Source organism: Podarcis gaigeae (assembly GCF_964106915.1).
Source record: "Podarcis gaigeae genome assembly, chromosome: 17".
Lineage (NCBI taxonomy): Eukaryota > Metazoa > Chordata > Lepidosauria > Squamata > Lacertidae > Podarcis > Podarcis gaigeae.
Window position 1 is genome coordinate 3,271,396 of NC_139694.1, and position 13,845 is coordinate 3,285,240.

Below are 13,845 nucleotides of genomic sequence, written 5' to 3' on the forward strand. Positions count from 1 at the left end.
TACGTGTCGAGATACAGCAGGCAGACAGTTCTCAGCCACTTGCAGAAGACATATCTCTCCTGAAGACCTTCCTGCAAAGAGCCAGGCCTACATAGCAGAGCCCTGTGAAAGTGCAGTTATTCTTAATATTATTCTTAATAATCTTTTTTTATGAACCCAGTTCTACTGGGTTCATAAAAAATAGGACCTCATTTCAGTCTGTACTCTGTCAGGCATAGCCTGCTGGCAGCATAGATCTGTACCCCAGTTCATTTTTTTCTGCCCTTAGCAATCTCAAGATTTTTGCTCTTTTTTGTAAACTCATACCAAAGAGCATGGGTAGGCAAACTAAGGCCTGGGGGCCAGATCCAGTCCAATCACCACCTAAATCTGGCCTGCAGACGGTCCTGGAATCAGTGTGTTTTTACTTGAGTAGAATGTGTGCTTTTATTTAAAATGCATCTCTGGGTTATTTGTGGGGCATAGGAATTCATTTTTTTCTTCAAAATATAATCTGGCCCCCCACAAGGTCTGAGGAACAGTGTAGTATGTTTCACCCCTCCCATTGCAAGAATCTGCTGACAGTGTTTCAGAAAGGAGGGGTGGATTTTGCTCATCCCTTCTTCCACTCCAGCCTGTGGGAGGCTTGAGTGTTATCTGTATATAGATAAGGTGACTGCTCAAGCAGCTGTAACACTCATGCAGTCCAGCGTCTCCGATTAGTCTTTAGTTAGTTTATGCAGTAACTGTAGAGAATAAAAGAAGTTATACTTCAGAGCTGTCGTTCGTGTGGTTCATGCCCTGCTGTGCTCCTCTGACTTTTGGAACTGAGTTTGGTGCTCACAGCTCTAAGTTGTGAGTCCGCAGCTTGCCTGGCCCAGTCGGGGCTGAAGAGGTTGAGCCCAGTCGTTGGCACTGGCTCAAAGGTGAAGCTGACACAGTGGACCGGCCCCCTGCTGAAAAAGTTTGCTGACCTCTGCCAAAGAGCATGTAGAGGGACATGGGTATGTCATATTTTAATCTTGGACGTCCTTGTTGACAACCCTGCAGCATCTGTGCCCCATATTATAAAGCACTTCAGTGCTGTCTGGATTTGGGGCTGACATGGGAGAAGCTGTGTGTGTGTCCTGATTTCTCTGCTTATTAGCTCTAGGCATTTTTGCATCAGAAGCAAACATAAAGAACAAAGTTGGAGCTCTCTGTGGCTGGAAGCAGGAAACGACTTCCGGCGTGTGCTGCCCACCTGTAGATCATTTCCAGAGTCCCAGCAATTTTGTGCACTCTCCTGCAAGTTCAGTACGGAACTCTTAACGATTAAAAAAAAAAGTCTTCATGCAAATCAAACAAAAATCTGATTTATTTACAAGTCAAGAAAACCAATCCACTGGATTAGAAAATTATCCATTATTTACACACAGCACAGTGGTAAGGTTCGGTGGCTAAGCAGAGGTTGGCATTTGAGCTGGAGGTTGCACAAGGCAAGGATGGCTTTGACCAATTAGGTGAAGCATTTGAGCAGTGGAGAGAAAGTCAGGGAACCAAAAAGTGAAGTTACAGAAGCAACGTTGATCCCAAGGGCACTATATACTTCTTCTCAGCCTGACAGGGCTTGCTGTAATGGAATAGCCTAGGCTAGAGGTCAAAGATCTCAAGACTGAGGGGAAAACGCCAGGAGTTCTAGCCTTCCACCAGTGTGATTGTGTACCTGTCTACTCTGACGTGCATTCAGTGGGACTCCCAGCTGTGTTTTCTGGGCCCATGGGAAAAACCTTTTTTTGTTGCTTCTCTCCCCCCAGACATAGAAAGTGTCCCCCCAGACACTTGCTTTCCCAAGGGGTCTAGATAAAAGTGAGATCCGGCTGAATTAAAACTGATCCTTGTGAATTTGCATGTGGAGTCCCACCCACTGCTCTGTCCCAGAAAGAAACCCACCATCAAATCAAAACTTGTAGTGGTAGATGGCACAGCAAAAAGCACAGATTCTGTGCTAGGCAGAGCTCAAAACACATTAATCCATGGCACTTTTGCATTAATCCTTTTGGTTGCTGTGTAGAACGACGACAAAACCCGCCAACACATCACAGAACAGAGTGGTGACCTAGGACGATGGTTTTGAAGGACTCCCCTGTAGAAATTAGGCAGTCTCATAAGGACCTGTGCTTGGAACATTATTTTAGGGTCATAGCAACACTGGAAAGCTCAGGATCAGCAGCCCATTGGCCCATCTAGCCAGGGCTTGACTCACCATTAAGCAAAATAAGCCCATGCTTAGGGAAATTTTCCATTGCCAAATTTTTAACTTCAATGCACACTAATTGCTCAGTGGAGCATTCATTTTTTTCCAGCTAAAAATCGCAATTGAACAACTATGCAACAAGGCAGGCTGGATACCTTATCTCTACGAAGTATAGAACAGATCTGTTGTGTAATATTGGTTTTGAGGATCTGACCAAAGGCTTTGCTATTAGAAAAGGTAGAAGATTTCCCCCCACAAAATATAAATAAAGTGGAAGTGTACAGAAACAAGCATTATTTTCCATCTTACTGTAGGTTTTGTTTCAGTTCTAAACTAATTTTTTTTATGGTGTGTGTGTGTGTGTGTGTGTGTGTGTGTGTAGGCACCAAAATATTTTAAGTGCTTGGGGCCTCTAAAGGTCTTAATCTGGCTCTGCATCTAAGCTCAGAATTGTCAACACTGGCTGGAAGCTGGTCTCCAGGAATTCAGAGAGGGGTCTCTTCCAGCCCCATCGGGAGATGCCAGGGATTGAATTTGAGACCTTTTGCATGCAAAGCAGGTGTCTTACCGCTGACCTACAGCCCTCGCCCAATAATTGTTATGGTTTGGACTTTAATGGTGGTTGGGGCATGTTTCAAGCATTGAAAAACTGCCTTTTAGAAAAGGTGAAGGCTGGAGAGCCGAATGAATTTGCAAGCGCACTGGGGAGTCCAAGAGGTGTAGGGGATTAGTATGTTGGGTCATAGGAGAAGCAGGAAGAATTGCGTTCATTAGTAGGAGGCGAATGGAAAGCTGCCATCTGGATTTCCCACTTCAGGCACCCAAATCTCTTGGGCTAGTCATCAGTAGCTCAGTAAACCTTTCAGAGGAAGTTCTCAGGGGAGAGGGGGGGGTGACAATTTGTGTCTGCTGTGAATGGAGCCAGGCAGGTGGAAGATTATCTGTGGCGTTATTTTTTCTTCAGGGAGCCCTTTGGTTTCTTCTCCTTCCCTGAAGGACACTGCTTTTGCCCTTTTTCCTCTTTTTTGCCTAAATTCTCATACAGGGTTGCTTCATCCTTCTGCCTGTGAAAGGAGAATGGGGAAAACACAACAGAAAGCAGAATGAGCACTCTTAACGATAACGGAACCTAGAATAAAGGAAGAGAGGGAGGAAGTACTGACTGGAAGATGGGGGTGGCTAAGCTGTAAGGCCAAGCCACGGCCTTGTGTTGTTTTATACGCTGCCATCTCTTAAAATACAGTGGACGCTCGGGTTGCAAATGTGAACCATGCAGGAAGCACGTTCGCAACCCACAGCGTTCACAACCCGCAGTGGTGCGTCTGTGCATGTGCAAAGCGTGATTTAGCAACCCGGTCCGGTAGGTCTGGGTTTTGGCGGTCCGTAACCCAAAAAAAAACGCAACCTGAAGCATCTTGTAACCCGAGGTATGACTGTATCTGGGAAATATGTGGCAATATGTATTTCCATAAAACCCTAGTGAAAACAGCAGAAACTGATCATTGAAATTGTCCATCACATCATGCCATGTCCCCTTGGACCCAGCTGAGAGATGACATGGTGCATCAGGGACTGTTATTATGATTATTTTATCATTATGCTGTCTATGATTGTGCTTTGCATTTTTTTTTTTTATTATGCTCCATAACATGTATGCTGCCCTGGGACCTTTTGATAAAGGGTGGTATATAAACTGTAGTTGTAATAATAATAATAATAATAATAATAATAATAATAATAATAATAATGTTATCACAGCAGGTTGTTGCGTGAACTCAGCTTTGCAGTTTGGTGCTGGCACACATACTGCTGAGTCAGCACCTGAATCAGCAATTTGCTTTACATGCTGTGAAAATGGGCTAGTCCTTACTCTTGCCCCCAAGAACTCAAGCTTCAAGTGGACCATAGGTGCCAACTCCACAAAAATTCCCCATGAAGGGGTCATGCAACCCACAAATGTTGGTGCCAGGGCCATGCACACTGAGTGGCACCCAAAGCCCTGGGCACCCACATTCGCTGGGCCAATTTGGCGCTCCTGGAGTGGTCTCTTTCATATTTTTCCCACTTTTTTTTTTACGCAGCTCAGATAAACAGGAGGCTACCATTTCAGGAGCTAAATGAATAACATAAACAGAGAAATGTTTTGAAAATGGTTGCTAAAGTGTTCTGTGGATCCAGAGGGGAGCTGATTGTGTGTCACCAGCCATTTCCTTGAGTCCCTTTTAAACTGAGCGATGCTGGGGGGAGGGGGCAGACTTCAGAGCCGGATTTTGCGCACGTTTTTGAGCTGCCCAAAGGGAGAACCATGTTAAATGGGTTTGGAGAGAGGACAGGAATGCCATTCCTAAAGCACCATCACTCCAAAAACATTACAGGTTGCCTTTGCCAATGTTCTATTTATCTACACCGTGGGATAGTGACAACCAGGAGAGATGCTCTAACGGCTGCCATGGTTGCGTTCTTACTTAGAGGATTTTCGTGAAGCCTTTATCTTCTGTGCAGGTGGGTAGGTTATATTCCCATATTCAGATTCGCTTGGTTTTCCTTTCGTAGTCTGCAGCAGAGAGAGAGAAATATATGTATAAATCTCTATATAAGGGGATTAATGGCATGGAGCACAGTGGCGCTGTGGTCCTTTGGGCAATGCAGTATTTCCTCGCACAGCGAGGGGCCCCATTTAGTCAGGAAGGAGAAGGTCAGAGGCAAAGCTGCAGGTGCAACCAAGGGGGGGGGGAGCAGAAGTAGAAAGTCATCCCCCCTTTTTCCTCCCCACGCTGCCTGACCTGCTATCTCTGGGGGAAAACCTTCTCTTCTTGCTGTAACTCTGGGCCTCTCCAGGGCATTGGAGGGCTTACGACTGAGTCAAATGCAGACCAAAATGGCCATGCCATTCCTAGCAAGTGTATAGCTGGCTGCTTTGGGGTCACACAGGGATTGTGCATGCACACACACACACACATGCACATAGATACCTGGGGTGAACTTTGCAATGCCTAATTATACAAGTTGCTAGAATCTGAATGTCTGTCGCCAGCAACATTGCCATAAGAGGTGTGTCACCCAGCTAGGGCTAGGTAAAAGGTAAAGGTAAAGGACTCCTGGACGGTTAAGTCCAGTCAAAGGTGACTATGGAGTTGCGGTGCTCATCTTGCTTTCAGGCCGAGGGAGCCGGCGTTTGTCAACAGACAGCTTTCTGGGTTATGTGGCCAGCATGACTAAACCGCTTCTGGCGCAACGGAACACCGTGATGGAAACCAGAGCGCACGGAAACACCATTTACCTTCCCGCCAGAGTGGTACCTATTTATCTACTTGCACTGGCATGCTTTTGAACTGCTAGGTTGGCAGGAGCTGGGACCGAGCAACAGGAGCTCACTCCGTTGCAGGGATTCGAACTGCCGACCTTCTGATCGGCAAGCCCAAGAAGCTCAGTGGTTTAGCCCACAGCTCCACCCGCGTCCCAATTACGATCTCCTTGAGGATGTGGGGCATCTTCCGTAAAGGAGAAGATGCTAATGATAGTGACCACCGCATGCCAGTCCCATACCTGCATAACATCCAGCTTCTTCTTAGTGGTCTCTATGAACTGGCAGATAGCCATGTAGATGAACTTGTACTGTGCTTCGGTCTGCACCATGCCTGAGCGCTGGGAGCGAACCATCTGAATGGCCTTTGGGATGTCAATATCACAGTCAAACCCTGGAAGGAAGTAAAAGGGGGAGGTGGAATGTGGATAGCTCAGTTGGTTAGAGCGTGGTGCTGCTAGCACCAAGGTTCCAGCTTCAATCCCCGCTTGGGGCTGGACTAGATGATCCTCAGGACCCCTTCCAACTTTGATTCTATAGTGTAATAAATAAACGGGGGAAGAAGTCGTTCAAGACTTACAGGCCTATCGTAAGCAAGTGGCACTGAATAAAACAGGGCTTGCTCCCAAGTAAGCATGCATGGGATTGCTGTCTTTATTTTTCCTTGCACACGGCACTAAGAGCAACATATAAGTTATGAAATATAAAACATCACATTCCATAATAAAATATTCTGTAGCAAGCATAGGAATAATGCAGGCCCTGATCCAGCAAAGTATGTTTATGTTCCACTGATCTCATTAGGAGGGATGTGTAGCCCAATCCTATGCATGCTTACTCGGAAGTAGGTCCTGCTGAATTCATTCGTGCTTTCTCCCAGAGCTAGCAGCAGTTTTAGACATGTGCTCAAGTCTCCCACTGAGCTCAATGCTCGTCCATGAATGGTCGAGATACACCTATCGAAGACATCTAGCTGCTGGAGGTGGGATAATGCTTCCCTGATGTACAAATGTTTGTACAATGTCCTACATCGAAAAATTTTCTGGCAGAAGGTCATAGAGACGGTTGACATGACTGTACGGAACAATCTTAAATTTGCAGAGGAGAATGTCCTTTTGAGTTATATACCCAACATATGGAATCTAAGAAGGGGACAATATAAATGGACTCCCCACAGCCTTTGTACGGCAAAAAGACAGGTACTGATGAACTGGAAAAATAAAGATGAGGATCCCTTTAATGACTGAAGATATGTACAAACTCGCTACACATGAACAAGTTGTGTACAAACGTGGACTTGCCATGGACAAATTTAACAATATTTGGTTAACTACAATAACAATTCCCCCCCGCTTTTTTGTAAAGTATACAATATCTTTTTTGTTGTTGTTCTGTTCTGTTTTCTACATGGGTACTATTGTTTCTTCTTCTGCGAGTCTTATTTTACTCTGTGCACTTGTAATTTTGTATTATTTTTTTTTACTTTTCAATAAAGAATACAAAATAACAACAAGAAGATGCACATCTTTACCCAGGCTCCCCGCCCCCCCGCTCCTGCTGTGCTGCTACAATGTTACTTTGCTATTGATTATTGGTTTTAGTTCATGGTTATAATGTAATTTGTACTGGGTTTTAATTCACCCTTGCTACTCAAGAGGGCAAACAGGGGATGGGAAGTCCTGTGTCATTTATGGGACAGGCTTTGGCTGTTTTCGTTTTCCCATCTACGTGACCAGGAAGGCAAGGGGCTTAACCCTGGCCAGCGGGAAAGAGGGACCAAGGAATTGAATAGCCACTAGGATGGAAAACAAGAAGTGACCTAACCTTTGATGGAGATCAAATCCACAATCATATCGATGACTATGATGGTCCCGGTGCGACCAATCCCAGCACTGTAGGGAGAGATGGAGATTAGGGAGACATGCGGCAGTATGTTCTACATGCAGAAAAGAGACAAGGCTTCGCTTGCTAGAACCTACCAAGCCGCAGTTAGTCCAAGACTGTAGTTAGAGCAGCAGTCTCTGGACATCTGCATTTCCCTTCCCAGGTTGCCTTTGTGCCCACAACATCCAGTATAAAGGTAAAGGGGCCCCTGACCATTAGATCCAGTCGTGACCGACTCTGGGGTTGCGGCGCTCATCTCGCTTTACTGGCCGAGGGAGCCAGCACACAGCTTCCGGGTCATGTGGCCAGCATGACTAAGCCGCTTCTGGCGAGCCAGAGCAACGTACGGAAACACCGTTTACCTTCCTGCCGGAGCGGTACCTATTTATCTACTTGCACTTTGACGTGCTTTTGAACTGCTAGGTTGGCAGGTGCAGGGACCGAGCAACGAGAGCTCACCCCGTCGCGGGAATTTGAACCACCAACCTTCTGATTGGCAAGTCCTAGGCTCTGTGGTTTAACCCACAGCACCACCCGCATCCCAACATCCAGTATACTTAGGTATCTATTGCCTCTATATAGGGAGGTTTCACTTGGCTCTTATGGCTAGTGGTTGCTGATAGATCCACCGCCCTCCATGAATCTGCCTTGTCCTTTTTGAAAAATTATTTTACGTAAATATCCCTGCTTGAAAGATTAACAAATAGACTACAGTTGACATGCAGGTAGATAAAAGAAGATGGCTTTATCCCAGTGTGGTTTAATTTCATAGCATATGGCAGTATTCCAGAAAATGAAAAATCCCTCCCCCATCAAAATTAGGCTCAATCTGGTTGATCTAAATTTAAACATAGAGTATTATATTTGCTTTGAACCCCTCTCCCATGTTCATTAATATAGGTAAAGGTAAAGGGACCCCTGACCATTAGGTCCAGCCGTGGCTGACTCTGGGGTTGCGGCGCTCATCTTGCTTTACTGGCCGAAGGAGCCGGCGTACAGCTTCCGGGTCTTGTGGCCAGCATGACTAAGCTGCTTCTGGCAAACCAGAGCAGCGCACGGAAACGCCATTTACCTTCCCACCGGAGTGGTACCTATTTATCTACTTGCACTTTGACGTACCTTTGGACAGCTAGGTTGGCAGGAGCAGGGACTGAGCAACAGGAGCTCACCCCGTCGCGGGGATTCGAACCGCCGACCTTCTGATCGGCAAGTCCTAGGCTATGTGGTTTAACCCACAGCGCCACCAGCGTCCCCGTTCATTAATATACCAACACTTTATTTTGTTTCATTGGCAACACAAGAGGAAAAGTGACTACTTAATCTTAATCTGAGCACAACCACAAGGGCTCCTGATTAGGCTACGCGAAGCTGAACATTATCTGTTAATTTTCTTCTATCCTGTTTTATATTTGCTTTTGTTTAAACCAAGTTCATGAACCGAGAACTTATACATTGACCACTAATAATGAACCAAATGTTGCAGATATCACTGTGAATTTATTACACTGTTTTTGTGATATACAAATGGCATGAGAAGACTTGGTCTGTTTATTTGTATTATTTATTATTCCTATTATAAAGCCCAATAATAAGTGATTCCAAATAAAAAATAAAACAGCAGTGATCAGCACTTCTTGTGGAATGTACCCGTTAAGACTTATGAGCGGATGCCAAAATTTATCGCTGGTTTATATACCGGCACTGTGATATTTCCCCAGTTTATTTTACTGATCGTTAGAGAATAGATTCCTGTTTGCTGCATATCCAGCAGTGAATTAACAGTGGTTCCAACTCACTCACCTGCAATGAACTATTATGGGTCCAGCTCCAGGGATGCTCTCCTGCTTCTGATTGACTTGGTCAAGAAAACCCAGAACTCCTCCAGGCTCACTGGGCACTCCATGGTCAGGCCAGCTCAGGTACTGGTAATGCCAAATGTCTCGCACAGCCTCACTCTGGCAGGGGGCAACAACATCACACCCTCATGTGGGTTCGTGCCTGCAGCTCCTTTGTCTATCCCTCAACCCACCGTCTTGCTCTCTCCCATCACGCTTACAGTCAGAGAAAGCAGCCCAAGGATCTCCTAACTCTCGGCCCTGATGGCTGGAGGAATGAGATGACCCGGCTCCTCTCTGTATGTCTCCCAGAGGCTTTGATGACTTTCTCCAGAGAGGGGAGGCAGACAAATCTGACCCCCGAGGGACAGTCCGCAAGCAAGTTCTTCTGCACAAGCCCCATAAGAGGCTTTTATTTCAAGAGGAGAACTTTAGACTGGATGCAACCCATCTCTTATGCCACCCCCCAACTGAAGTCCATCTGAAGAGCCTGGTGGGCCCAAGCAGATTCCTGCTGTCTCCACATATTGGCTATTAGAGGAGCTTCACCTGTTAAGATGCATTTTGTCTGTCTGCTGTACAGTGGTACCTCAGGTTACATACGCTTCAAGTTACAGACTCCGGTAACCCAGAAATAGTGCTTCAGGTTAAGAACTTTGCTTCAGGATGAGAACAGAAATCAGGCTCCGGCAGCACGGCAGCAGCAGGAGGCCCCATTAGCTAAAGTGGTGCTTCAGGTTAAGAGCAGTTTCAGGTTAAGAACAGACCTCCGGAACGAATTAAGTACTTAACTCGAGGTACCACTGTAATTATCCCGGAGCCGATTAGTAACAGCGTCAGTGTTGCACAGGCCTTGAGGTCCCAGATTCACAAAGGTGTTCAGGCGAAAATGGTAAAAATGGAAGTCTGAACCTCTGGAGTCGCTTGGAGGAAAGCGAATGAAGCTGCCCACAGAGGCATTGTGGGATGGGGTGGGGGAAGAAAGAGGAAACGCAGAACCAGCAGCAAACATTTCAGGGGACTAGCAATTGTTTTCGTAGAATATATATGATTCATGTGCTCCGTTATTACAGAGGATGCAGCTGGAATCACAGCCAAACTGCAGCACCCCAGTGTTTTTGTTTCATTTTGTTTGTTTTTTAAAACGTAATTATTAATTTTTCACAAAGAAAAAATAACTTTGCAAATTTTAATATACTTTACAAATTTTATATACTTTTAAAATATTAAAAGTATGAGTAGATTGTGTGCCAGAGATGGAGATGGAATAGCAAACATCCAGGTGTTGGGCAAAATGCTGGGATATTTTTTCCTGCAGGTCCTTATTTTCAGCAATATTTGTAGCGATCAGGGCCATCTTTACCCAGGTATGCAAGGGGTGCGCGGCACCCAGGTGCCGAATTATGGGGGGGAGCCAAATGTATACCTACTGTATACCAGTCCCTCTCAATCGGCAGCAGTGAAAAGCAATGGAGCAAAAGTCTCCTCTGCCCCCCTCCTCCATCGCTCTGATACTCCCCCCCCCCAAAAAAAAAGGTCAACAACTTTGGCTTCCCCCCTCCCAAGAAAAGCTCAATGGAAGTTAATTTGGGGGCACCTAAACTAAATTTGGTGGCGCTGGACGGATCTTTGTACCCCGGCGGCACATATGCTAAAGACAGCCCTGGTAGCGATAATAGTAGTCATTGAACGTTCCCCAGCCTTGGTGTACTCACATTGTGGACTGATGAAAGGCAGAGCTGTCGGAGTTTATATTCTAAGGCATCATGTTCTCCGATGTTTTCCACAATGTACGGCCCATACTCTTTGCTGCTGCCCACCTCTGGCCAGTAAGGGACACATTTGTTCTGTTAGGAAACAGAAAGCAGGTTTTGATGGGTGACAGTGGGAACAACTGGAATCTTTGGCCGGCCTTGAATGACTCCTGCAAGGTGACATAACTTATGGATATATTGGATAAGTAATTAATATTACTTATTAATATAGAAGTTAATATAGAATTGTAAAGAACCCACGTTTGGGTGGAGGGAAGTCTTAATACTTTACTATATAATTTTATTTCATTTTCAGCATTTAAGGATTTTTTTCTTCTCCTTTTGTACATCTCTGATGGGAAATGATAATTGTGATGTATACTAAAAAAATCAATAAAGATTAAATACCTCCCCCCAAAAAGAAAGAAAGTGGGAAGAAGATCACAGCTTATCCTCTTCACCTAAAGCAAAACTTGGAAGGAAATCTACCAAAATAACCACCTGAGGAGGGTGAGAGTTCAGTAACACCTTACATGCAAACAGCACACGGGTAATAAAAAAACGATTTGACTACTCCTTCACCAGAGTGATTTGGAAGAGAGAAGCAGCAGCAGGGAGACAGGAAGGAAGTCCTTAAATCAGGGATAGTCAATGTGGCCCCATCCAAATATTGCTGACTATAACTTCTGTCACCTCAGGCTATTGGCCATGCTGGCTGGGGCTGATGGGCATTTTATGTAATTAATTAATTAATATCCTGCCCTTTACCCCAAAGGAGCATTCTAAAAGCATCCTAAAAACCAGTGAGCTCAGGGTTGCCAGAAACAGTGAACTTTCAGGCATCCAAAGTTTGAGTGTTTATTTATTTATTTATCCCCCCCAGAAGTCAATAATCAGGGAGACAAGCACACCTCACCAGGGACGGCATATCACAAATGAGGGACCACCATCAAAAAGGCCTACATCATCTGACAGGGAGCACCACTGCATCATTCTCTTGGTTCTTGGTTTGTATCATTCCACAGTCCTGGTTCCCCCTCCCCGAAAAACCCCATGGTTCCCCAACATCCACTTTCCCACCTTGTGCATGTGAATAATAATAATAATAATAATAATAATAATAATAATAATAAATTTTATTTATACCCCGCCCTCTCCAGCCAGAGCCCAACTCAGGGTGGCTAACACCAGTAAAATTACAGTAAAAACATAATAGGAAAGAAAAAACCAATTTAAAATACAGCTTAAAATGCAATTTAAAATGCAGCCTCATTTTAAAAGTAGCCCATAGATCAAAACCATAAGGGGAGGGAAACATAAGGGTCAGACTGAGTCCAAGCCAAAGGCCAGGCAGAACAGCTCTGTCTTGCAGGCCCTGCAGAAAGATGTCAAGTCTCGCAGGGCCCTAGTCTCTTGTGACAGAGCGTTCCACCAAGTTGGGGCCAGTACTGAAAAGGGCCTGGCCCTAGTTGAGATCAATCTAACCACCTTGCAAAATGTTGTCATTTGTGGACCTTAAGGTCCTCTGAGGTGCACACCAGGAGAGGCAGTCCCGTAGGTACGAGGGTCCAGGGCTTTAAAGGTCAAAACCAGCACCTTAAACCTGACCCTGTACTCCACTGGGAGCCAGTGCAGTTGGTAAAGCACTGGATGAATGTGATCCCGTGGCAAGGACCCTGTAAGGAACCTCGCCGTGACATTCTGCACCCGCTGGAGTTTCTGGGTTAGCTTCAAGTGCAGCCCTGCGTAGAGCGAGTTACGATAATCAAGCCTGGAGGTGACTGCCACATGGATCACTGTGGCCAGATCAGGGCGAGAAACCCCACAGGTCAGCAAAGTGGTAGGAAGGGAAGGGTTAACATGAAAAGGTGAAGCAGTTCTCTGCTGGAACTGAGCTTTTCACCAAAGAAATTGGCTGTTGTGCATCGTTTGTGTGGAATGTTTGGCAGCACCTTCAGCCCTAGAAATCTTCCAAGGGAGTTTCTCACAATTCTGGAGGAGATGAAGACCAAGCAAGAAAGATGTAATGTATGCTGAGAAGGTGGAGGACTGGATGGAGGGGAATATCCCCCCCTTGCCCCTCCTTACCCTTCCTTTCTCCACTTCTCGAGTGGTCATCACAATGATCCGTGAGTTTTCTTGCCACACCATCTGCCAGAAATCGTTGGTGGTGGCATCTAGGCAACCTTGGCTGGCGATGTAAGTTTTGCTGCATTCCTCAGGGCTGAATAGCTTGTTCTGCGAGTGAGCAAACAGGTAAAATATAAAGGGCCTGGAGCGAAAATCCGCCACCACCGCCACCACCCTTCTTTCTGGAAGACATGACTCAGCTCCTCACCTTGATGTAGTTGGCATTTATATAATCCGACCCAGGTTCTCTGTCTTGGAGGATGACTCGAGAGTGGTCAACTAAAAGAAGAGGCAGCACAGTTAGTATGTCTCTTAAGGAATGTCCTATGCAACAGGGGCTTTTGCAATCCACTCTCTGCAGGGCTCAAGGCGCAAACAGAGGTTGCAGCATGTGCCCTGTGACCGGGGCTGGATTTAGGTTTGATGAGGCCCTAAGTTACTGAAAGGGGACGCGGGTGGCGCTGTGGGTTAAACCGCTGAGCCTCTTGGGCTTGTCGATCAGAAGGTCGGCGGTTCGAATCCCCGTGACGGGGTGAGCTCCCGTTGCTCGGTCCCTGCTCCTGCCAACCTAGCAGTTCAAAAGCACGTCAAAGTGCAAGTAGATAAATAGGTACCGCTCTGGTGGGAAGGTAAACGGTGTTTCTGTGCGCTGCTCTGGTTCGCCAGAAGCGGCTTAGTCATGCTGGCCACATGACCTGGAAGCTGTACGCCGGCTCCCTCGGC

At 46.0% G+C, this 13,845-nt stretch overlaps 1 protein-coding gene across 5 annotated transcripts in view; it reads right to left on the minus strand.

The window, feature by feature from the left end:
- Window positions 1–1,318: 1,318 nt before the first annotated feature.
- The window catches only part of PTPN6 (protein tyrosine phosphatase non-receptor type 6), a gene marked incomplete at its 3' end in the record, with an annotated part of 38,483 nt that continues 25,956 nt past the window's right edge, over window positions 1,319–13,845 (minus strand). For 4 of the 5 annotated variants that reach the window (XM_083719079.1, XM_083719077.1, XM_083719078.1 and 1 more), the window contains 8 exons: window positions 13,331–13,401; window positions 13,081–13,230; window positions 10,954–11,085; window positions 9,204–9,358; window positions 7,344–7,411; window positions 5,762–5,913; window positions 4,681–4,769; window positions 1,319–3,279 (listed from right to left, as the gene is read on the minus strand). In XM_083719079.1, coding sequence (XP_083575205.1) covers window positions 3,165–3,279; window positions 4,681–4,769; window positions 5,762–5,913; window positions 7,344–7,411; window positions 9,204–9,358; window positions 10,954–11,085; window positions 13,081–13,230; window positions 13,331–13,401 — 932 coding nt within the window. Of the gene's footprint in view, window positions 3,280–4,676; window positions 4,770–5,761; window positions 5,914–7,343; window positions 7,412–9,203; window positions 9,359–10,953; window positions 11,086–13,080; window positions 13,231–13,330; window positions 13,402–13,845 lie in introns of those variants that run through there. The other variant, XM_083719081.1, reaches the window with a different exon arrangement.